Raw genomic sequence first — 26,428 nt, 5'->3', positions numbered from 1 at the left:
GGGACTTTCGATGGCTTAACAAGTGTAACAATAAAATTTATGCTCGCGGGTTCGAATCGAGCTCAAGGCCTAACAATAATTTTTTATCATTATTATTGTTATGATAAATTTTTTCTTAATCGAAAAAATTTTTAAATTAGAATAGAAGAAAGAAAAAATTTTAGACAACTGCCAAAGCTCGTTGTATAGATCCATTTCGGGAACTGCTAAATTCCTTCATCGGCAACGTTTAGGCGCCGCTGCTATAACCATTCAGCCACCACAGCGGTTTTTTGTTTGTCTTCATTAATCCTACTTCCATTCTGGTTCGTGCCAATTGATATTCACAACACTGCGACATCTGTTGCAGAATAGCTGTGAAAATTGGACTTGTTTGTTGGCAATGCTGCCATAGTGTCATATTTTATTGACACTTTTTTCCCCGTGCTCTGGGATGTATTAACAATTTTTGTTGTTATATCGGCCTACTGATTTTAAGATCGCGGGTTCGAATCGAGCTCAAGGCCTAACAATAATTTTTTTTGGTGCTAATAGATGAGGAAGGAACGGAGGTGCGCTTAAATGCGGCGTGAATTGCTCTTGGTTGTGAACAGAAAGGAGCCATACATGTTTTAAAGATATCGCGTCGACAGGTTAGCCTAAAACATCGAGTTTTGCATGTGACATATATGTGCCCGTTTTATAAATATGTATTTCTTCGGTAGATGCGGTAGTGCTAGTCTCTAGGACCGAATGAAGGAGCTATTCATTGGATGACAAATTTTGAACGATCCGCGAGAAATTGAGCCATGCTACATTGAAATGCCATGCTTTGGTCCCGGAAAAAACCCCGAATGACTCCAGTACATACACCAAGCTACCGGTGGAGGTGCAGATTTTGTACGTACGTGTTTGTCTTTTTTTTTCAGTAGAAGCGTGCGTATATATGGGGTATTCCATCCCATTTCGACCAATTTTGAATCCGACCCCTTTAGAATTGGCTGAAAGTTTTTCTTCTTTTTCTAGCTTACGAAAGACGTTTTTCAGAATTTTTTCAAATTTTTTCATCCAACTCAAAAAAAGTTATGAATTTAAAACAAAAAAAACGGCGTTTTTTCAAAATGCTATAAGTTTTTCAAAAATTGACCGTTTGGGATCTTTTTTTTTTTTAAATTTGTTTTTAAATGTACTTTTCGGAAAAGATACAAAAAAATTTTAAAGTTTTTTTTTTGTAATTTTTTAGTTTTCCGAGATTTTTCGAATTTCGCCATTTTTTTTTTCTCATAAAAAACTTTAACCAATTCTGCAATCATCCCCACTAATCCCGGAGTGGGCCGATTATTATTATTTTTTTTTATTTAATTGAAAAAAACTTTAAAAATTTGTTTGTATTTTTTCCGAAAAGTACATTTAAAAACAAAGTAAAAAAAAAAGATCCCAAACGGTCAATTTTTGAAAAAGTTATAGCATTGTGAAAGCAAAAAGGGTGTTTTTTTAAAAATTCATGAGTTGAATGAAAAAATTTGAAAAAATTCTGAAAAACGTCTTTCGTAAGCTAGAAAAAGAAGAAACACTTTCAGCCAATTCTAAAGGGGTCGGGTTCAAAATTGGTTGAAATGGGATGGAATACCCCATATACATGTGTCGGGGGTTAAAACAACATAAAAACAAGAAATACCTACTCGTAGATGAAGGCTATTACGATCTATACATCGTACAATTGTTTGTATGTCCCTTTGAACATCAAATATTTCTGCTGAAATAGTAAAAAAAAATTACTTTTACTTATTTTCAGCAAGTAATTCGAAACCAGAATTTCGGCTGTTAAAAAACTGAAAAATGTTTACTTAAAAACAATTGATCATGAAATACTTATAGCTTCAAAGCACAGTAAAATATTCAAGTTTTTTTCTGCTGACGACGATAGCTCGCATCCATTCAAGTAATATCTGAAGTAAAATGACAAAAAAAATGTGTTTGCTTTGCTCTTTTCTGTTGCTGAAATATTTTTTAAATTTAAATTCAAGAAATTTTGTAATACTGAAAATTAGTTCAGCATTTTCAAACCCTACTTACTGACAATAAGCCAATCATTGACAGTTTCCCGTAAAATTTAAAAAAATTTTGCACAGAGTCGGCACCGTAAGAATGGAAACTCCCATAAACATTTCATTTATTGGTCTAGTTTTTGGGTTGCGCTTTTTTGCATTCAGTGTGTGATATGTTTTTATTGCTTCATGCTACACTTTTACAATTTGAATGTATGTAAGTAGAGCCAACAACAAAAATCGTCACAGTCAGTTTTTAGAAAGTCTCTGATGAACAGTGTTGCCAATTTACTCCGATTTTTTGTAGTTAGATTTGGCTTTGTTTTTCGAAGTTTGGCTGTTGAAATCATGTGTTAGCTAGGAGCCTCTTTTATACTCAACGGGTGTGTTGGATAACGGTCGTACGCACGGCATAAAGGAATCGAGATATATCAAAATCATCAGCTTTGAAAAACAGTTTTATTTAGCCAGGTCCGTGCGTTCACGTAACACAATAATTGAGTAAAAACTGAGATATCTTTACGAAATTTGGTACACTGTCTTATCTGGGCCCAAAATAGATCCGTATTGAAAAAGGGCGAAATCGCACGACAACCACACGAACTTTTTCAATATCGAAAATTTAGAAAAATGCAGAAATTATTACCAAAGACCGATGAACTGATGAAACTTGATATGTGGATTTAACTCATGATAAGAAATTTTGGAAGATTGCAAAAATTTTTGAAAATTGGCGTGTCATCGCTTGCAATGAGAAGATGATTTGAAAGTCTTCTAAGCCAAAAATACCAAGCCGTTGAAGATATCCTGCTGAAATTTGGCAGGGAGGTCGTCTTTGTCATTATATATCCACTTTATGAAAATAAACAAAATCGATTTACGACCACATCGAAATTTCAAAAAATTAGAAAAATGCGGTAATTCATTACCAAAGATAGGAAAGGAACTGGAAGCTTATATGTTGGTTGACTTTATGACTAAAAAATAGTTTTTAAAATTTTGAAAAATTGGCGTTGCACATTTAGAGGATGAAAATTTAAAGATTTTTAAGCCGTAAATCTAAAAACGTTGAAGATATCATATTCAAACTTGGCATATACACACATTGCGAAAAGAAATGAAATCGGTTGGCAACCACCACCCACTTAAAAAATACCACCAATCAGATATTGTTTCATTATCGGCTTATTATTAATAGCGAACTATTATTCGCTTGTTATCAGCGAGTCATCGGCTTCTTTTTGGTTTCGGATTGGCCTGTTATCGACGGATTAGAGATGTGTCATCGATTTTATATTAAAGTTTTTTCGGTTAACTGTTTCATAACAAACCGGTGAGTCATTGATTACAAATCGATAACACGCCAATAACAAAGCGATAGCTTTTCGATAAAAAGTCGGAACACTTTTTGAACATTCGATAAACAATCGAAATATTTTCGATGATAAATCGATATCAAATTGCTATCTTTTCGTTAACAAATCAATAACACGCCGACAAAAAATCAACATTTCGATCAAAAATCATATCTTTTGGATACCATATCATTGAATTTTCGATAATAAATCGGCATCTTTTAGATAATATATCGTTAACTTTTCCATAACAAATCGATGGCTTTTTTTTATAAAATGTCGATAACCGATAACTTTTCGATAACAAACACTCCAACAACAAATCGATAACACTTCGATACCTTGTATATACCTACTGGGGAAAACGCCTATAACAGAACAGTTGCTCGTCGATAAGAAATTGATGATACGCCCATAACTCACTGATAATAAACCGTTACCACTTCGATAGCAAATTCATTGCACACCTTTCAGTGTTGATTCCGGCTTCGCGTTTGACGTCAAGTATTTCCTTTTCTCTGCCTCTTCCTTTGTCCTTTCTTTTCCCTTACTTTCCTTATATCGCCTTTACTTGCCTTTTCTGACCTAATTTTGCTCATATCAACTCTATTACGTACATTGTTTCCACATTACGTTATAGTGTTGAAGTGACCGGTCAAAAAAGACCACACATCGACTGGATGTGTCCACAGTGTTTACTCTAGAGTGTAGTGGCTAAACTTACGCTTACATTCTGTATAGCTACAGCTCACCAATATCACTCACAACGCCTAGCTTACACATTCTATAATACTCCATACAGTATACCAATACTCCACACTACGCCTGCATTTGAATTTAACATACATCCGCTATCAAAGATTACGCATACACATTACCTTTACATTCAGAATTTCCTCATACCGCGAGCAAAGATGTTTAAACATCAAAAAACTTACAGACACAAAAACTTTCATTTAAACTGAATTCAGGCACAATATTCAATGAAATAAGATCTGCAGAGGATTTCACCAGCTCAGAAATATAGTAGAGTTAGGCTATTTTACGAAAGTATTAGATCACACTCAATAGCCAATACATGGGTTCAACTATCGTCTTTTATAAGACAATGTATTTGAAGTTCAACTATCGTCTTTTATAAGACAATGTATTTGAAGTGTCTTTTAGCTACCGGGTTTGTAAATGGTACAGAACGAGATACATATGTACATATTTCAACTAATTTGTAACAGTAATTAGGCTTTATTTGTTTAAATTGTCTGGCATCATTGCTAGTCAAGTAGTTTCCAGTGCATAACGTTCGACGAATTGCCGTGGTTTATATCCATTTCCGACAGTAGCAACTAACAATTAACTTATAGAAGAAGTTGAGCAAAAGACAATAGTGAAAGAGTAAAACCCCATACTTTAATTTGTATGTATGTAACGTGTATGCATCTATGAAAACGCAGTGATCGTGTTTAAAATGCATAAATTTTTGTTGTTATATCGGCCTACTGATTTTAAGATCGCGGGTTCGAATCGAGCTCAAGGCCTAACAATAATTTTTTATCATTATTATTGTTATGATAAATTTTTTCTTTCAATTAATTTTTATCATTATTATTGTTATGATAAATTTTTTCTTTCAATTAAGAAAAAATTTATCATAACAATAATAATGATACAAAAATTATTGTTAGGCCTTGAGCTCGATTCGAACCCGCGATCTTAAAATCAGTAGGCCGATATAACAACAAAAATTTATGCATTTTAAACACGATCACTGCGTTTTCATAGATGCATACACGTTACATACATACAAATTAAAGTATGGGGTTTTACTCTTTCACTATTGTCTTTTGCTCAACTTCTTCTATAAGTTAATTGTTAGTTGCTACTGTCGGAAATGGATATAAACCACGGCAATTCGTCGAACGTTATGCACTGGAAACTACTTGACTAGCAATGATGCCAGACAATTTAAACAAATAAAGCCTAATTACTGTTACAAATTAGTTGAAATATGTACATATGTATCTCGTTCTGTACCATTTACAAACCCGGTAGCTAAAAGACACTTCAAATACATTGTCTTATAAAAGACGATAGTTGAACTTCAAATACATTGTCTTATAAAAGACGATAGTTGAACCCATGTATTGGCTATTGAGTGTGATCTAATACTTTCGTAAAATAGCCTAACTCTACTATATTTCTGAGCTGGTGAAATCCTCTGCAGATCTTATTTCATTGAATATTGTGCCTGAATTCAGTTTAAATGAAAGTTTTTGTGTCTGTAAGTTTTTTGATGTTTAAACATCTTTGCTCGCGGTATGAGGAAATTCTGAATGTAAAGGTAATGTGTATGCGTAATCTTTGATAGCGGATGTATGTTAAATTCAAATGCAGGCGTAGTGTGGAGTATTGGTATACTGTATGGAGTATTATAGAATGTGTAAGCTAGGCGTTGTGAGTGATATTGGTGAGCTGTAGCTATACAGAATGTAAGCGTAAGTTTAGCCACTACACTCTAGAGTAAACACTGTGGACACATCCAGTCGATGTGTGGTCTTTTTTGACCGGTCACTTCAACACTATAACGTAATGTGGAAACAATGTACGTAATAGAGTTGATATGAGCAAAATTAGGTCAGAAAAGGCAAGTAAAGGCGATATAAGGAAAGTAAGGGAAAAGAAAGGACAAAGGAAGAGGCAGAGAAAAGGAAATACTTGACGTCAAACGCGAAGCCGGAATCAACACTGAAAGGTGTGCAATGAATTTGCTATCGAAGTGGTAACGGTTTATTATCAGTGAGTTATGGGCGTATCATCAATTTCTTATCGACGAGCAACTGTTCTGTTATAGGCGTTTTCCCCAGTAGGTATATACAAGGTATCGAAGTGTTATCGATTTGTTGTTGGAGTGTTTGTTATCGAAAAGTTATCGGTTATCGACATTTTATAAAAAAAAGCCATCGATTTGTTATGGAAAAGTTAACGATATATTATCTAAAAGATGCCGATTTATTATCGAAAATTCAATGATATGGTATCCAAAAGATATGATTTTTGATCGAAATGTTGATTTTTTGTCGGCGTGTTATTGATTTGTTAACGAAAAGATAGCAATTTGATATCGATTTATCATCGAAAATATTTCAATTGTTTATCGAATGTTCAAAAAGTGTTCCGACTTTTTATCGAAAAGCTATCGCTTTGTTATTGGCGTGTTATCGATTTGTAATCAATGACTCACCGGTTTGTTATGAAACAGTTAACCGAAAAAACTTTAATATAAAATCGATGACACATCTCTAATCCGTCGATAACAGGCCAATCCGAAACCAAAAAGAAGCCGATGACTCGCTGATAACAAGCGAATAATAGTTCGCTATTAATAATAAGCCGATAATGAAACAATATCTGATTGGTGGTATTTTTTAAGTGGGTGGTGGTTGCCAACCGATTTCATTTCTTTTCGCAATGTGTGTATATGCCAAGTTTGAATATGATATCTTCAACGTTTTTAGATTTACGGCTTAAAAATCTTTAAATTTTCATCCTCTAAATGTGCAACGCCAATTTTTCAAAATTTTAAAAACTATTTTTTAGTCATAAAGTCAACCAACATATAAGCTTCCAGTTCCTTTCCTATCTTTGGTAATGAATTACCGCATTTTTCTAATTTTTTGAAATTTCGATGTGGTCGTAAATCGATTTTGTTTATTTTCATAAAGTGGATATATAATGACAAAGACGACCTCCCTGCCAAATTTCAGCAGGATATCTTCAACGGCTTGGTATTTTTGGCTTAGAAGACTTTCAAATCATCTTCTCATTGCAAGCGATGACACGCCAATTTTCAAAAATTTTTGCAATCTTCCAAAATTTCTTATCATGAGTTAAATCCACATATCAAGTTTCATCAGTTCATCGGTCTTTGGTAATAATTTCTGCATTTTTCTAAATTTTCGATATTGAAAAAGTTCGTGTGGTTGTCGTGCGATTTCGCCCTTTTTCAATACGGATCTATTTTGGGCCCAGATAAGACAGTGTACCAAATTTCGTAAAGATATCTCAGTTTTTACTCAATTATTGTGTTACGTGAACGCACGGACCTGGCTAAATAAAACTGTTTTTCAAAGCTGATGATTTTGATATATCTCGATTCCTTTATGCCGTGCGTACGACCGTTATCCAACACACCCGTTGAGTATAAAAGAGGCTCCTAGCTAACACATGATTTCAACAGCCAAACTTCGAAAAACAAAGCCAAATCTAACTACAAAAAATCGGAGTAAATTGGCAACACTGTTCATCAGAGACTTTCTAAAAACTGACTGTGACGATTTTTGTTGTTGGCTCTACTTACATACATTCAAATTGTAAAAGTGTAGCATGAAGCAATAAAAACATATCACACACTGAATGCAAAAAAGCGCAACCCAAAAACTAGACCAATAAATGAAATGTTTATGGGAGTTTCCATTCTTACGGTGCCGACTCTGTGCAAAATTTTTTTAAATTTTACGGGAAACTGTCAATGATTGGCTTATTGTCAGTAAGTAGGGTTTGAAAATGCTGAACTAATTTTCAGTATTACAAAATTTCTTGAATTTAAATTTAAAAAATATTTCAGCAACAGAAAAGAGCAAAGCAAACACATTTTTTTTGTCATTTTACTTCAGATATTACTTGAATGGATGCGAGCTATCGTCGTCAGCAGAAAAAAACTTGAATATTTTACTGTGCTTTGAAGCTATAAGTATTTCATGATCAATTGTTTTTAAGTAAACATTTTTCAGTTTTTTAACAGCCGAAATTCTGGTTTCGAATTACTTGCTGAAAATAAGTAAAAGTAATTTTTTTTTACTATTTCAGCAGAAATATTTGATGTTCAAAGGGACATACAAACAATTGTACGATGTATAGATCGTAATAGCCTTCATCTACGAGTAGGTATTTCTTGTTTTTATGTTGTTTTAACCCCCGACACATGTATATGGGGTATTCCATCCCATTTCAACCAATTTTGAACCCGACCCCTTTAGAATTGGCTGAAAGTGTTTCTTCTTTTTCTAGCTTACGAAAGACGTTTTTCAGAGTTTTTTCAAATTTTTTCATTCAACTCATGAATTTTTAAAAAAACGCCCTTTTTGCTTTCAAAATGCTATAACTTTTTCAAAAATTGACCGTTTGGGATCTTTTTTTTTTACTTTGTTTTTAAATGTACTTTTCGGAAAAAATACAAACAAATTTTTAAAGTTTTTTTCAATTAAATAAAAAAAAAATAATAATAATCGGCCCACTCCGGGATTAGTGGGGATGATTGCAGAATTGGTTAAAGTTTTTTATGAGAAAAAAAAAAAAAATGGCGAAATTCGAAAAATCTCGGAAAACTAAAAAATTACAAAAAAAAAACTTTAAAATTTTTTTGTATCTTTTCCGAAAAGTACATTTAAAAACAAATTTAAAAAAAAAAAAGATCCCAAACGGTCAATTTTTGAAAAACTTATAGCATTTTGAAAAAACGCCGTTTTTTTTGTTTTAAATTCATAACTTTTTTTGAGTTGGATGAAAAAATTTGAAAAAATTCTGAAAAACGTCTTTCGTAAGCTAGAAAAAGAAGAAAAACTTTCAGCCAATTCTAAAGGGGTCGGATTCAAAATTGGTCGAAATGGGATGGAATACCCCATATATACGCACGCTTCTACTGAAAAAAAAAGACAAACACGTACGTACAAAATCTGCACCTCCACCGGTAGCTTGGTGTATGTACTGGAGTCATTCGGGGTTTTTTCCGGGACCAAAGCATGGCATTTCAATGTAGCATGGCTCAATTTCTCGCGGATCGTTCAAAATTTGTCATCCAATGAATAGCTCCTTCATTCGGTCCTAGAGACTAGCACTACCGCATCTACCGAAGAAATACATATTTATAAAACGGGCACATATATGTCACATGCAAAACTCGATGTTTTAGGCTAACCTGTCGACGCGATATCTTTAAAACATGTATGGCTCCTTTCTGTTCACAACCAAGAGCAATTCACGCCGCATTTAAGCGCACCTCCGTTCCTTCCTCATCTATTAGCACCAAAGCTGGTCTGATAGCCAGACAAAATTCTCGTTTTGCTAGTGCTAAAAGGCGCCTGAAGTTAAGAGATACAATCTCACAAGCTCGAAACCGCTCGGACCACCAACATTTCCGGCACAAACATTCATGTGAGACAAGATCATGAGATGACTCACACCGTGCTATCGATGTTGATCGTCCTTTGCCGGATATAGAACCGGTACGTTCCGGTAACAAAGCACTATTAAGGTACTAGCCCGACCATCTCGGGAACGATTAATATGACCACATTAAACCTTCTAGGCCATTCCGCCCTCCCCACCCCATGGTTCCATGAGCAACTTGGGGTCGCCAGAACTTCGCCTGTTAAATATGAGTATGTTATACTCATATTTGTAAAATGATTACCTACTACACCGAAGGACCTGGGTTAAAGTACCTAGAAAATCAACATCAACATCGCCCTTTAGCAGTGGGCTCGCAAATACTCAGAGTGTATTTCTGCTATGAAAAGCTTTTCAGCGAAAATACATCTTCCTCGCAGATGCCGTCGGAATAGGTTTAAACAACGCAGATTGAAAGAGAAGCTCGGCCTAAATCTCCGCGAAGGTATATCGTGCCTTATGTTGATTTTTTTTAGGGACATTGTGTCATGGTCGTCAGAATAAGTGTAATAGTAGACATGGGCCAATAAGCCGTTGCCACGCCAGTTTTTCAAAATTGTAAAATACGTAATTTAAGTCATCATTACGAGGATATTCCCCTTAATTTTTAAGATTGCAGCTCTTCTTAAGTCACAGAGATATCTTATATGTATATGTTTGTATTTTTATACTCAGCGTGCTTTGCACACAGAGGCTCAATTAGGTATTTAAATATCGCAAAGTCAATTTAGAGGATATATTTGATATACATATAAAAACTCTGCGTGGCTATATACCGATTACGGCCACTTCTTGTAGGAACCTTACTCGTGTTCGAAAGTTGCGGCATGACAAATTTCATTACAACAATTATGAACAAACGAGAATTTTATCTGGCTATCAGACCAGCTTTGGTGCTAATAGATGCTGAAGGAACGGAGGTGCGCTTAAACGCGGCGTGAATCGCTCTTGGTTGTGAACAGAAAGGAGCCACACATGTTTTAAAGAAATCTTCTGTAGACGCGGCAGTGCTAGTCTCTAGGACCGATTGAAGGATAGTCTCTCCACAAGGAGCTACTCATTGGATGACAAATTTTGAACGATCCGCGAGAAATTGAGCCATGCTACATTGAAATGCCATGCTTTGGTCCCGGGAAAAACCCCGAATGACTCCAGTTCATATACCAAGCTACCGGTGGGGGTGCAGATTTTGTACGTACGTGTTTGTGTTTTTTTTTCAGTAGAAGCATGCGTATATATACATGTGTCGGGGGTTAAAACAACATAAAAACAAGAAATACCTACTCGTAGATGAAGGCCATCACGATCAGTACATCGTACAATTGTTTCCCTTTGAAAATCAAATATTTCTGCTGAAATGGTAAAAAAAATTTACTTTTACTTATTTTCAGCAAGTAATTCGAAACCAGAATTTCGGCTGTTAAAAAAGTGAAAAATGTTTACTTAAAAATAATTGATCATGAAATACTTATAGCTTCAAAGCACAGTAAAATATCCAAGTTTTTTTTCTGCTGACGACGACAGCTCGCATCCATTCAAGTAATATCTGAAGTAAAATGAAAAAAAAAAATAAATTTGTTTGCTTTGCTTTTTTCTGTTGCTGAAATATTTTTCAAATACAAATGTAAGCTGTATACAAAAATTCCAAACCGACAAAAAAACTCATTGCTGATAAAGCCAGAAATTTGTAAATTTTACTATTTTTCAGTAAGCAATTCAAACCCTGATTGTAAGCAAAAATTTTGCAAGAAGTAAGAAATATAGTCAGGCAAATTAGAAATAAAAAAATTTATAATAAATAAAAATCAATTGTGGGGAAATCATTTCCGTACCATACACTGTAAAATTTTCTCGCTAAACTTATTAAAACCGTCTTACCATATCTAAATTTGAGATTTTTCTTAGTGAGACTACGTTCAAAGAAAAATTAAGTCTTATGTCAATTTCACGCAGAGGCTTAATGAAATAATTAGTCAAGTTTTCTACATTAAAGCCCTAATTGAACTCAATCTTCCATACAAAATACAAACTCTTAATTATCTCATTATTGCTTTATTGAATGCCTAATCGAGTGAAAAATCCAGTCTGTTTTGCTTGGTGCTTCGCTGTTGTCAATGTAACAAATGGCAATCAAAAATAAATTATTTTCAATAATTTACGAAAAATAAAAAAACACGAAAAATTTCAAAATTTAATTTCCGCTGCATTTGCTGCAAAAGATAATATGGCTTTTTCGGAAATAGGCACATATTTGGTTATGTGCAACATCTATGGGTAGTTGCACATGCATTTTATTTTGATTATATTTATAGGTATTAAGAAGGAAACGGCTGCTTTCCATTTTAACTCTTTTTTGTAAAAACGAAATACTTTTTTGGGGCTGCTGACAGATGTTCGCTTAATGAAGAAAAAGGCCCTGTATGAAAAGGGAAACTTAATTATTTCATTAAATAGAATTGAGATTCGATTAAGTTTCTGTATGAAAACGGTATTAACCCTTTTTGATTTATAAGTATTTTAAAATGTTACGGTCGCGAAATGGTTAGATTTTTAGTATATTTTGCGCCCGTTTTCCGCTTGACTAAAAAACAATTTCGGTTTAAAAATTGTGCTTTAATTATAAGGAAAATGTTACAACTGTTAGGGTCGCGACAAGTATAAAAAAATATTAAACGGTCTAACATTTCTTATCGAAATTTTGGTATTGTAATATATTTGGATGCTGTTTGACACGAATGCAAAGAATTAAATTTGAGAAAATTTTACTGGGACTAGAAATGCGTTTGGAAGTGGGAGGGAAAATTAGAATGAGAACGGAGTTGAGTGGAGATAAGGGAATAAGGGAAGGGCGGCAATTAGAAGGAGAAATAGGGGAAAAATAGCAGTCTAGTCGATGTTATAGAGAGTCTGTCGGGCAAGCAGAAGCCTGCTTTTCAAATATTTGTATAAGTGAGTGAAAAAACCAAAGTACGCGTTTTCTCGGGACCACAAAAGGTCAACAGATATTGTGGTTGCATTGAGTCAGAAGAAATTTCATCAAAACTAATAATATTTGAAGAAAACCAAAAAGTATATTTGGTAGTAATTGTATCAAGTTTTGTTGAAATAACAAAAAAAATCAAAATAAACAAAAGACATTAGGGCAATTTTCCCAGTCTAGGTAGCGTGATAAACGTAGAAAATATTCCGCGTTTTCTAGACAAATTATACAACACTCAGAGAACGCACCACTTACACAAGAAATATTCTTTCGATCTGGTCCTGCCTTTAGTGCCAAAAGCTAATTATAAAATTTATATTTTCTGCATTCAAAATTTTTACAAAACTGCCGCGCACAGATAATTGTGGATTTTTAAATGAAATATTCAGTTTCAACATTCTTGTCACATTTATAAATATTCTATTCAAATATGTAGACATGGGTTTGAGTATAGCAAATGTAGAAACCGTAGAAAAGTTTTCACAAATGTTTTTGTTTGTTGCGTGTAAAAAACTTTTGACAGTAAAATGGAAAACTTTCTACGTTTTCTATGGATTCTAGACAGAGAGAATACCCCTAGTGTAAAAATTATATTTTTAGTACGCGACACGTACAAAATTCAGTTTTTAAATATTATTATTTCCTATTAGCAGAGTACCCGACGTCGTTCGGGTATAAATAAAAGCAGTACTATATAGACTAATATATTAGACTAATCCCAACCCCCATTTGTATGGGTGATGCCACGCCCTTTTTCGCTATCCCCAATTTTTCCCGTGGGGATAGGGATTAGTCTTATATACCTCCTCACCTAATTTCAGTCGTCTAGCTTTAATACTTTCAGATATATTGACAACGAAAAATTCCAGTTGTATGGGAGGTGCCACGCCCCCTTTTTCGTTATACCCAGTTTTTCTGGAGGGGGTAGGGATTGGTCTCGTATAACCACTCACCTAATTTCAGTCGTCTAGCCTTAATACTTTCAGATATATTGGCTACGAAAAATTCCAGTTGTATAGGAGGTGCCACGCCCCCTTGTCGAAAACTTTTTTTATATAGCCTACCACTCATGTCATGGCAAAATTTCGTTCGATTCCATTCTGCGGTTTAGGCTGCAAGTCCAAACATACATACAGACATACTTTCACAAATGAGGGGATGTGTGGAATAATGGTATAAGTCGAGTTACACCGTTTTTCCATAAATCAACTAAATAAAAAGAGCACGATTACATACACATACCATATTAATCTTAGAAAATAATAGTGATATTTAACAAAGATATTAGCTTCATTTATGGAAAAAACGGTATAACTCTCTAATAAAATTTTGCAGTAGTGAAGCATCGAAATGTATGAAAATATATTCAATATCGTAGACCAGAAAGAACTGAAAAATAAATGAATTGAAGTGGTTTCAAAAACGACTAAGCGGACAGAGAACTCCATTGTTAAAAATAGAAAAAGATTAAAAATGATAAAAGTAGTAAACAAAAAATTGCTAAAAATAACAAACGGAAATAACAAATAGTTATAAGCACATCTAAATAATAGAATATACTGTATTTAACAATGGTTATTATTGTATCTACTATTTTCTTTAATAAAGTATCTCAATCAAAATATTTGATATTCGATCTATGGAATAACGGTATAACTCACAGAAAAAGAAATCATCCATTTTCTAATAAAATTATGTATATATAAAATTTGTTACTTTTTCTTATCAAAGAATCATACTATCTAAAATCCTACCAAGTAGGATTGATATAAATTTATTTTTACCTGCATTGTTAAGTTTTTTTCACTTTTCTCAAAAGGTTGATTCTTGAGTTATACCGTTATTCCACACATCCCCTCAAATATATAGTAGATATAGAAAAGTGTATGCAGTGCTTATCTAAAGCATTGTTTAGACATGAAATTTACTCCCGTTTGCTTATGTTACGCGAAATTTACATATTCCAGATGCAGCCGTAGTATATTTCCAGAAATAAACAATCTGAGTTTTTCCAGCTATTTAATATGCAGAAATAAAAAGGATGGTTTATAAGGAAACTTGGATTGGTGCTTATTTGACTTTTATTTATTTTTTTTTCGTAAGTCGATATTTGAATTAAATTTAATTTAATTCTTCCACGATATGTTGGGGTGTAATATTCTTAAAACATATTGGCGTTGAAAATTAATAATAATGGCAATTCGAAAAATGGCGAAAATTTACGATTTGCCATGGAATGCCCGAGCTATGCATTGTTCTGTTGAACTCAAATATAGACTTTCTTGCGAATTTTAAATAGTTTTTAGTATAGAGCAATATTGCAATAATGAACCACTTTTGTAAGTTAAATTAAATAAAAAATACTCAAATTCCGGGAGCAAATAATTGGCAACCCTAATTACGTAGTTCACTTTAATGACACATTTATGAATGATGAATACTTGTCATTGTGATTTATATCTTATTGCAATTCGGTGGAGTTTTTAAAAAATATTTCAAATTTATATCTACACATACAATCAGAGGATTTGTAACACTTCATAACCACAACTAAAAATAAATTTGTTTCGCCGACCATGCATGTATTTAAAGTACTTCTTGCGTTATTGGAGACCGCCTTTTTTTATTGTTTCATTTTATCTTTACTTTCAAACTATCTGTTGCTTCTACTATATTTATACTATTTTTAAATGCAAATGACTAATTGCTGTTTGTAAGCATAACCAGCGAGAAATTGGACTACTTTGCTTATTATAAGTGCGTAGCAAAATCAAATGCCTTTGCATTACAAAACAAAAAATAAATATTCATACCCATGATTCAATTACTAGAGGTTTGTTCTCCAATGATGGCAGAGCGTTAACACTCCCAAATTAAAAAAAGAATAATTCAATCCCTTCAGCGAAAAGTGTTGTAGAAAAGTACCTTTAGTAGTATATTAGTAGTAAATTTGTAAATGCCAATAGGTTTTTGGGGGAAATAATTCTTTTTCTACTAAATATTTCGTGAATTGATAAAGAGTTGTGATGGTTTGGTCATTCCGTCAGAATTTGTTTGGAGATAGCCGTACTAGAATTGTATTCAAAAATACTCTATCTCAAAATTTGTTTCAAAAACTCCTTATCTGAGCATAAAAGCCCCGACACATAAGCAATTTTTCATATAGATGAGTTTAACACATGCTTATGCATTATGAGTAGATTGCACGTATTTTTATGGAGAACGGTAGAATGAGCGACACTGGAGCCATCTGATATGGAAAAGTAGCCAACTCCCAAATTTTGTTACAAGCAAATCATAAGAAGAAGAATTTGACATTTGCTTTGGCTAAGGGTGCTTTTACACTTTGCAAGTGAAAAATATTTTTGTTACTCGTTGTTAACTTTTCTAACATTTTTCGAATTAAAAACTGCAATATAACAATAGAATACGACACAAAATATGTTACCAAGTATTTTTGTTGTATAGGAAGAATGTTCATAACAGTGCTTCGCGAAATTTTTTATGTGAATGAGCAAGGCGAAATAAAATTCAATTGCCAAGTCTGAAGTTCCGTCATATTTACATACGCTACATTTTGGTTGATTGTGGCGATGTTTTGGGAATCCATAACCTTGTGTTAAACGCATCTATATGAAAAGTGTCATTGTGCCGCGGCCTTAAGTTCAATGCATTTTGACATAAGGGGGAGTTAATGAAAAGCATTCTGAGATAATGCGTTCTTCAATCTAATTCTAATATAGGGCGTTTTTGTGACAAATCCTGAAATGGGAAATTTTTAAAAATATTTTGAGATAGGCCGTTCTTTGAACAGGCATGGGGTAAAACGTCACAATGAACTCACGAAAAAAAAATATAAAAAAAAATGGCTTATTGTCTTAGAAGTTTATATTCCGGCCTTGACTTTGACAGAAGAGTTAAACTTTTGTGCGGTCCTGCTACACAGGAAGTATTCACCTTTTTATTCAGAAATTTCGGTCGCCATGGTGTGATGGTAGCGTGCTCCGCCTAACACACCGAAGATCCTGGGTTCACGCCCCGGGCAAAGCAATATCAAAATTTTAGAAACAAGTTTTTTCAATTATAAGAAAATTTTTCTAAGCGGGGTCGCCACTCGACAGTTTTTGGCAAGCACTGCGAGGGTATTTCTGCCATGAAAAGCTCTCGGTGAAAACGCATCTGCCTTGCAGATGCCGTTCGGAGTCTGCATAAAACAAATAGGTCCCGTCCAGCCAATTTGTAGGAAAAATTTAAAGGAGCACGACGCAAATAACGAGAGAAGCTCGGCCTAAAATCTCTTCGGATGTTATCGCGCCTTACATTTATTTATATACATAATATTCCAAATATAAACCGATTCCACAAATTCTTAAATGGAGACGAATGTTCCGCAAATAAGCAATGAATAAGTTATCATGCTCAATAAGTAAATTTCGTTATGGCAACTCCATTATTTACTAATGACATTTTTACATTAATCGATTTACTGGTCGAGTTTTTGACGTTGAACGATGAATTTTGAATTGGTTCAGGTTTCGTATGTTCATAGGGTTACGAAAGTGCACTATTCCTTGGTGTCCGTACTTTTAATAAAACCTATCTTCAGCCACACTAATAGATCCTGGCATAGTTAATAAAGTCCTCATAAAATTAAAAAAAAAAAATGTTCTAAGGAATTATACAGTTCAGTACTTATCGGTTATTTGTAAACTAATTGCTTCCTATTTCTACTACTAATATTTTTCGAAAAATCGCAAAGAAGCAACACAGTTAACGGATTCCAATTCGATTTGAGAGCAATATGGTTGCAATTGTCAAAAAATTTGTCAGCCGAGCAAACCTCTTGTGATTGAGTCAAGGCGAATTCAGTACCAGGTGTCCCAACAGCTGATTACTTCTTGATTGTTTTCTACACAGCGCCTTGTACTACAACATGTCAGTTAATCGGAATTAATGAAAATTTTCTTTTGACTTGACATTCTTCTGCACGGCGAATTGGTTGAATTCGCTTTGCCACCACCTCCTATGAATTCGCCTTGGATTGAGTCATGATTCATACCTACCGTAGTGTGTTTCGTATAAAAATAAAAAATAAAACACAAATTTACTCACGAAAAAATAATAAATAAAACTCAGAATCGATTTTGAGCACAGAAAGTTCAGCGAAACTTGCCACACCTGCTCCACAGTGGCTTTGGATCCCATTTCAAATATGCTTCCGACAAACACAACTTGCTCTGACACTAACATAAATTAGTTGGAATGGTGCTTAACAACAAACAATATCCTTACTTTACTTCCGATGGCAACAATAAGTACTCCTCTAGATTATTGTCCTCACAAACTGATATTTGAAAACAATTTTATTGCTATTCTCCAAGTAAGAAAAATTCAAGATACGCAAACGCACGTTCATGCCTACTTAGTTAATTGGCGCTTACCCGTTAAACGGTTATGACCGCCCAACAAGGCGTACCAGTCACTTCTTCGTTGGGTTAACTCCTATTGGGTCTTTTCTCTTCATTTGCTTCCGTAGATGGGTTCCGATAAGAATACTTTCCTAGTCGTATCATCATCTTTCATTCGCATAACATGGCCCAACGCAGCCACTGTGTTTTAATCCACTAGACTATGTTCAAGCTCGTGCAGGTCATCATTAGATATTTTTCGGTACTCGCCGTCGCCAACGCACAGATGCCGTAAACCTTTCAAAGAACTTTTCTCTCGAACACTCATGGTAGTTTCCCATGCTTCTGCACCATATAGCATGACGGGTACCATAAGTGACTTGTAGAGAGCATGATCTTCGTTTGCCTACTATGTCTAAAGTAGCATTTGTTGGCAACAGTGATTCTTCGCTGGATTTCAAAGCTGATATTGTTTGTGTTAATGCTGTTTCCCAAATAAATTATAGCTGTCAGCAGTGGTGTGGTTGCCAAAGCGCATATGCACCGACTATTTGCCTGATGAAAGCAGGTATTTCATTGTGTTCGCATTCATCATAAAACCCATCTTTTTTGCTTCTTTTTCCAGTTTGGAGTAAGAAGAACTTACAACGCGGGTGTTCAGAACGACGATATCAATGTCGTTAGCAGACGCCAGAAAATAGCACGCTTTATAAAATATTATTCCAGAGCGGTTAGGTTCTGCAACTTGTATAATTTTCTCCAGCATCAAATTAAAGAGATCGCAAGATAAAGTGCCACCCCGTCTGAAACTTCGTTTAGTTTCGAGCGGCTCGGTCTACCCTATTCTGGCGTTGTAAGTTCTGTGGCGTTGTTCAACGTCATTTTGAATAGCGGTATAAGTTGTAAGTGAAAATGAATTTTTCGAAGCCCGAAGGCGGCTTTAACATCAACAAAGAGGTGATGTGTGTCAATTCTTTTCCCCGCGTTTTAGCAAGATTTTTTGCATAGTGAAAATCTGATCGATGACAGATTACCAGGTCTGAAGCTGTACTGATAAGGTCCAATCAGCCGATTCGCATTGGGATTCAATCTTTCGCACAATTCGCTTGACAGGATCTTATATGCGATACTAAGAAGGCTGATTCTGCGATAGTTGGCGCAGTTTGCAGGATCGCCCTTCTTGTGAACTCAGCCTAGTACACTTAGATCAAATCGTCAGGCATGCATTCGTCCGACCATATTTTGCAAAGTAGCTGGTGCGTGCGCTTTCCAACTCCTCGCCGCCGTATTTGAATAGCTTCACAGGCAATCATAATGGCCATTAGTTCCATCATCATCGAATGAGGGATCGAGTTCATCATCCCTGTGCGGTACATAGCTATTTCCATTTAGGAGAGCAGAGCATTGTACCCTCCATAATATAAGTACTCTCTGGAAATTGGTTAAAATGTCGCCGTTTTCGCACTTGCAGGAGTTTGTCCCGGACTTACAACGTACGTGAATCCACGTACAACTTTTAAAGCTCCTGTCTTATTGAAGTGTGTTCAAAGCTATTTCGCGATTTGGCAAGCTGAGAAATAAACCGAGGACGGGAATGTAACGGGTAGGTAGCTATCATTTCTGTGTAGAAGACTGATGAGCTCTCACATGGGATGTCAACAGAAGAGAGTAAGGCCACTTTCTACCTCTAACGGTAGTCAAGAAGAAGTTTCTAAATGTTTACTTTATTAATGCAAACTAAAGGTGGAAGAGTACTGATTACTTGTTTATTATGAAGTGCCACGTGGCCAGACTGCAACGAAATAGCACGAGAAGCCTTTCAAGTAGGTCTAGAACCGAGAGCAGTGATAGGTGCTCCGCAGGCACTGTAACGACATAACTAGCATTATTGCTGTTGTTAGATTTCCTCGTAAACTCCCAGCTCTACCTCCAACTTAAATTCTGTAGAAAATTTGGGAGATTGTCTAAAATAGTAATGAAGATTCTTCTTGGCTTTATAAACAACTCTGACTGTATGCTATACATTCTTGTATGGCATAAAAACTGCATCTAAATAGCTACTTTGACCACCAGAGTCTCAAACATTTTACATAACTAACGACTTCTGTGTGTGACGATTTAAGACTTCATTCCCCCTTCCATCCTACATTCTCTTTCCTTCTCCCCTCAAAATGAACTACTCATATCAAAGTCTGCATAGCTTTTCGTTATGAGATTCAAATAAAAAGTGAGAGGTTTTTTTTATAAGAGCCTCGTTAAAATGTAATGTCTGTTCCTTCCAGATGGGTTGACTCGGGGTAGAAAAGGGTGAGGGTCGAACCAAATATCCTTCCTTTTGAAAAAAAAAAAACAAAGTGTATATAATTTGACCACTTCTGCGGCCTCTTCCCAGACAACTCGGAACAATAGGTATATGTGATAGATGAAACTAGTACGAGATGTCAAGGGTGAACTGAAATACTAAAGACCCTTCCAGTAAACACTGGCCGCAGTTTATTTGACATAAATCACTCGGTGATCTTTCAAATAAATTGCCAGCCAGCGTGAATGGGACGTTGACAGAACGGCCCTAAGACTATAAATAAGAAATAAAACCAACGAACGTGTGAACCCATTTAAAAATAAATTCAGCACAGCTCATACATTTTATTTATATATCGTAATACATTCATGCAGAGATATCTAAGTGCTTATCTTTCCTTTTATTACAGTTGCAACGTTGAAAATTATGGAAGGTTAGGCGGAATCGCTCTACGAGCGAACGCTAGAAACACACGAGCGTATAAATTTCGGCAAACAAATTGACGCTAGAACTCTGCAGAATGATTTCGTCCTCGACGTGTGTATCTCAACGTCGCGCCAAGCGAGAAACAAAAGAATTAAACTCCACGACATTAAATTTGGATGATGACGATATAAGCGATGGAAGTAGCGTTAATGATGAGCAAGAGATTGATGTTGACGACCCGGCCAATGTGGATGTCGATATCGATGAGGTGCCCAAACAAAAGTCACATTTTCTAGACGATGCTGTACCACCACCCGAGCTAATCGCTCACTTTGGGCGCGTCTTAACTTTTGGTGATAAACCCGATATGAAATCCAACATAGCGATTAGTGGTGAACAATTGAAAATGGATAAGAAATATGAGCGTGATGGTGAGATAAGCGACTATGAATTGGCGGCTAGTGGTTATACTAAAAAAGAATTTACACAAGATGATAACACATTAAATTTGCCAAGCGGAATAATTGGCAAGAGCGCATTTACGAAACCAAAGCATTTCTTAGACGAGAATCCTATACCACCAGATTATATGTTGTTAGCAAGCGTCGCTGCTGCGGTCGCTGCGGGCGAAAACGACATACGACGGGAACATCATAGTTTGGATCGTAACTTTGAAAGGCAGGAAGAACAAAAGTCCGCACCACATGCCTCTCATCAATTGATAAAAAGTAGCAGCAGTAGTGGTAGTGGCGGACGTAAAAGCTCATTGGATCGTGGTGGGTACGGTATTGTTGGCGGTGTTCCCGTCAGTAGCAGTCATAGTAGCAACATGTCTAGTACGCGTACTTCACGTGAACGTAACAAGGAGCTAGCTTCATCGTACACATTATCACGTTTTTTACATAGCGCTGAAACGCCATCACCACCACCAGCATTACTGCTTAGCATACCAAGAGGTGGCGCTTGGGCTAGTAGCTCTAGTGGCAGTGGTATTTGTAGCTTTGATAGACTTTATGGCAGCTTGCCAATGCCCGTGCATACAGGCAGCGGCGGCAGCCACACTATTGATAGCATTGGCGACAATAGTAATAGTTTGTCTGCGGTCAATGACATTGTCGACGTTGACCGTCTTGGCCCAAAAGTGGAGTGTGTTTATTCGTTGCTATCGATGTTGGGCTCCAATGACCCAACAGAAATGTCTAAAAAGTTCCTTGAACTGGCACGCACACCAGAAACATGCAGCGCTTTAAGACGCGCCGGTTGTGTACCGCTCCTTGTACAAATGATGCATTCCGATGGCGATGATTCGGTACGTAAATGTGCGAGCATGGCATTACACAATGTTGTACATAGTCATACAGATGAGAAGGCAGCGCGGCGCGAAGCAAAAGTATTACGTTTACTAGAGCAAATATTGGACTATTGTAATTTTCTGAAAACCTTACTACAGAGCGGTGGCGAGGCAATTGCCGATGATTCAGAAAGGCATCCGTTGGCGGCGATTTCATCATTAATGAAAGTGAGTTTCGATGAAGAGCATCGGCATGCTATGTGCGAGCTAGGCGCACTGCAGGCAATACCCAATTTGGTGCATTTGGATCACGCGGTGCATGGACCAAAACCAGAGGATCAGTGTTGTAATTCGTTGAGACGTTATGCACTTATGGCTTTGACAAATCTTACGTTTGGTGATGAACATAATAAAGCCTTTCTGTGTAGTCAGAAGTTATTTATGGAAGCATTAGTAGCACAATTGGACTCGGCGCCAGACGATTTACTACAAGTAACCGCCAGTGTATTACGGAATCTATCCTGGCGCGCCGATACTAATATGAAAGCGGTATTGAATGAAATTGGTACGGTAACGGCGTTAGCGCGCGCGGCCATGAAAAATAAAAGTGAAAATACGCTTAAGGCAATATTGTCAGCATTGTGGAATTTATCAGCGCATTGCAGTACTAATAAGGCCGAGTTTTGCGCAGTAGATGGAGCACTTGCCTTTCTTGTCGATATGCTAACCTATGAAGGGCCAAGTAAAACTTTGAAAATCATTGAAAATGCAGGTGGTATATTACGTAACGTCTCAAGCCACATCGCTGTTCGTGAACAGTATAGACAAATATTGCGCGAACGCAACTGTCTCTCAATACTGCTGCAGCAACTAAAATCGGAGAGCTTGACGGTGGTAAGCAATTCGTGCGGCACTCTATGGAATTTATCGGCGCGTTGTCCAGAGGATCAAAAATTTCTGTGGGATAATGGCGCTGTACCAATGTTGCGTTCGCTTATACATTCTAAGCATGCTATGATTTCGGAAGGCAGTGCTTCAGCGCTTAAAAATCTACTTAATTTTCGACCCGCTGTTCAGAGTCAAAATCAGTTAGATCCCATAGCGCGTTCAATGGGTCTACGCAAGCTGCCAACATTGAATGCGCGCAGGCAGAAGGCATTACAGCAAGAGTTAGGTGGCAAACAGCATGCTGAGACCTGTGACAATCTAGATGTGGGTAGTAACAATGTGGCTGGCATAACCAAAGTGGAAAATTTGAGTGTGGCTATGCTTGCGCAGCGTCAGCGTTATGGCAGTACTGTGCCACCTAGCGCGTCAGTGCGCCTTACGCGCTCTGCTATGCTAACTAAAAGCGAAAGTCGCGATTCAGTTTTTTCAGCGAAATCAGATACCACCTATGAAAATTTTATGCGCTCACATTCCGCCTCAGATGCTGGACGCAAAAAAATCCCCTATGCAGCCGCAGCAGTCGTTTTTACGCTAGAAAATGAAGTGGAACCCACAGAGGTTGAACAACCAATCGACTATTCAGCTAAATATTGTGAAAAAGATCCCAAAGCAAGTGATCATCTCACAACAGATCACAGCGAAACTGCTGCAAAGAGCGAGACATATCAGGAAACGGACTTGGATCAACCGACAGATTTTAGTTTGCGTTATGCTGAACAACAAATTGAATTGGAGCATATTAATAGAGCCAGCGCTATAGCAAGAACAACGAAAACTGGCGTGCTTAAAGCGGCAGCACCACCACCAACGCGGCCGCCAACTTTAACAAGTAATGGCAATGAAATCATATTGATACTGGAAGATAGCGTAAAATGCTATCAAACTGAAGACACTCCTTATGTAATATCCAATGCTGCTTCAGTAACGGACTTGCGTCAAGCAGGTATTAAATCAGATACTGTCACACAAACGGATACAACCTTGAAGTGTGCAACGGGAAAACCCAAAAAATGCCAAAGAATACATCAAATGTCGAGCAATGTTGCAGGCGGCGCAACTTATGGGTCCGGCTCCTACACACCTGAAAAGCCAATCAAATATTGTGAAGAGGGTACACCAGGTTATTTTAGTCGTTATGAATCGCTCAGCAGTTTGGATGACTCACCACCAACTCAGCAGCAAATCGGCAACAAGGATGCAAAGCAATTGCCTGCAAAAGTCAGCGTTAAAAATGTACGCAAAGAAAGGGTTGAAGCAACTAGCCCGCCGGCTTTAATTGTTGCGCCACCAATTAGTGGTGGCGCTACCAATATGAACTCGGCGCAGGAGACACCTCTAATGTTTTCTCGACATAGCTCAATGGATTCGCTGGTCCAAGAGGTCGAAGAAGAGATAGGCGTTTGTGATGATAAGAGTTCGGTTGTAAGTGATTTTAGCCGTTTGGCAAGTGGGGTTATTTCACCATCTGAAATACCCGATTCACCGACACAAAGCATGCCGCAATCACCACGTCCGAACAGTAACGCTGGACAAGTGTCAGATACTTCACATCTTGTGGCTACGCTTGGCAGCGCAGGTGGCAGATCTGCTGAAAGCGGTGGCGTTGCAGCTGGTACTGGACTTCCCAGCAGTACTGCTGTTAGCGAGGATGCTAAAAAACCACTACGCAGCGTTTTCGAAGATAATCTAAATACATTTCATGTAGAAAATACGCCTGCGTTGTTTTCATGTCGAACCAGTTTGAGTAATTTGAGCATTTTGGATGATGAACAAAGCTTACCACCATCCAGGCAACCAGTAGAAGTGGATAATGTTGTGCAAGCAGCAATTGTTTCTGAAGGTTAGTTATTGAATCAAAATTAATTTTATTTATTGATTGTACTTTATAACAAACCCAATTTTTTCTGGATATTATACCAAACCGATTTGTCTGTAAATTGATCCATAAGCAAAGAAGTAATTTCCTAGGCGGCAGAACACATTCCGCTCGAATGCGACATAGTCACGAGAAGAAGACAGGCATCCTTGGTTCGCTAAAATAAGAAAGTAGGCACATACACTCTCTAAAGCCGAGCACCAATCTGGATTTCCCCAGGGAACTCAGTTTGGACGAAGTGCTGTGAAGAGAATTAGGGCACAAAAGTAATAGGTCGCTATGCATAACCCCGATCTATCAAAGCGACACATAAATATTCATGAATTTTCAGGCAAATCGAACAATGAATAGAATTTGATTTAATAGATCGGTCCCTGGTCCACTTCCCGGAAAGGAGCTTAACAGGGACACTCTCCGGGCTCGCAAAATAAATACGATTTATTACAATAGATCAGACCCTGGTCCACTTTCCAAAAAGAAAGGAAGAACCTCTATACCAAGTTTCAAGCTAATCGCACTATAAAATGTTTTATGTAGATCATGTCGGCCCCTAGTCCACTTCCGGGAATGAAAAGCTTCTCAAATATTATCTTTGTCAGCAAATCATGGAAGTACCCTTATACTATATTTCAAGGAAATCACACCATACACTATTTTATTTAGAATAGGTTGGTCCCTGGTCCACTTCCCGGAATGACAGGTCTCTCAAATATTATCTTTGGCCAAGAGGTACACGTGTACTGAATTTCACATACATAGTGAAGAATAAATATATACATTGTAACGAATTTGGAGAAATTCCGGTTATTTGCAACCTTCTGCTAACGCTCGTATCGCTGAACTGTCGAATAAATAACTCCAATATTCTGTATTGCAAAATGGTCTTTATTATACTACTTTGGGATTAGTACAATTATACTTCACAATTATACTTCGCAACTGATAGCGTATTTAAATCAAACTGATTAGTCATGCCTCAGCTTGAGCTGCTTTTATACTCTCGGTTTCCTCGTTCAGCCTTTTCTCCTAAGATCTAGTAATTTTGCGAACTTCATGCTTGGTTATCAGCCATATACATGTATATTTGTTGTCTGTAGCCCAGGCATGCTTAACGAACGAAACGATATCATTTCGTTACGATAATCAACGTTAATAAACGAAACGAAGTCACTTCGTTTCGTTTATTAACGTTAAGATCGTCAAATTAACGTTAATTTGACGTTCTTAACGTTAATAAACGAAACGAAATGACTTCGTTTCGTTTATTAGCGTTGATTATCGTAACGAAATGATATCGTTTCGTTCGTTAAGCATGCCTGCTGTAGCCATATGCGTGTGTATATGTGAATTCTACTTCGGCTGATGATTACATGTGTTTGTGAATATCTCTCTGTTGCCTTGTATATGTGTAAATGATTGATTTGTTTACGTACATACGAGTGGCTGCTTAGTATCAGCTTAGTGATGCTAATATACGTCACAATATGTATAAGATGGATTAAATCTCTTTAGTGCACTAACATTAGGTAGTATATATGTATGTACATACATACATATATACATGCATACAAAAAATGGAGGCGCTATTTCCAT

At 36.5% G+C, this 26,428-nt stretch overlaps 1 protein-coding gene across 3 annotated transcripts in view; it reads left to right on the top strand.

The window, feature by feature from the left end:
- Apc2 (Adenomatous polyposis coli 2) overlaps window positions 1–26,428 on the top strand; it is a 93,235-nt gene that overhangs the window by 48,079 nt on the left and 18,728 nt on the right. For all 3 annotated transcript variants that reach the window (XM_067760671.1, XM_067760669.1, XM_067760670.1), the window contains one exon: window positions 20,704–24,799. In XM_067760671.1, coding sequence (XP_067616772.1) covers window positions 20,815–24,799 — 3,985 coding nt within the window. In that variant the 5' untranslated portion in view covers window positions 20,704–20,814. The remainder of the gene's footprint in view (window positions 1–20,703; window positions 24,800–26,428) is intronic.

This window comes from Eurosta solidaginis, chromosome 1, assembly GCF_040869045.1.
Source record: "Eurosta solidaginis isolate ZX-2024a chromosome 1, ASM4086904v1, whole genome shotgun sequence".
Lineage (NCBI taxonomy): Eukaryota > Metazoa > Arthropoda > Insecta > Diptera > Tephritidae > Eurosta > Eurosta solidaginis.
This window is presented reverse-complemented; position numbering and strand designations above follow the sequence as displayed.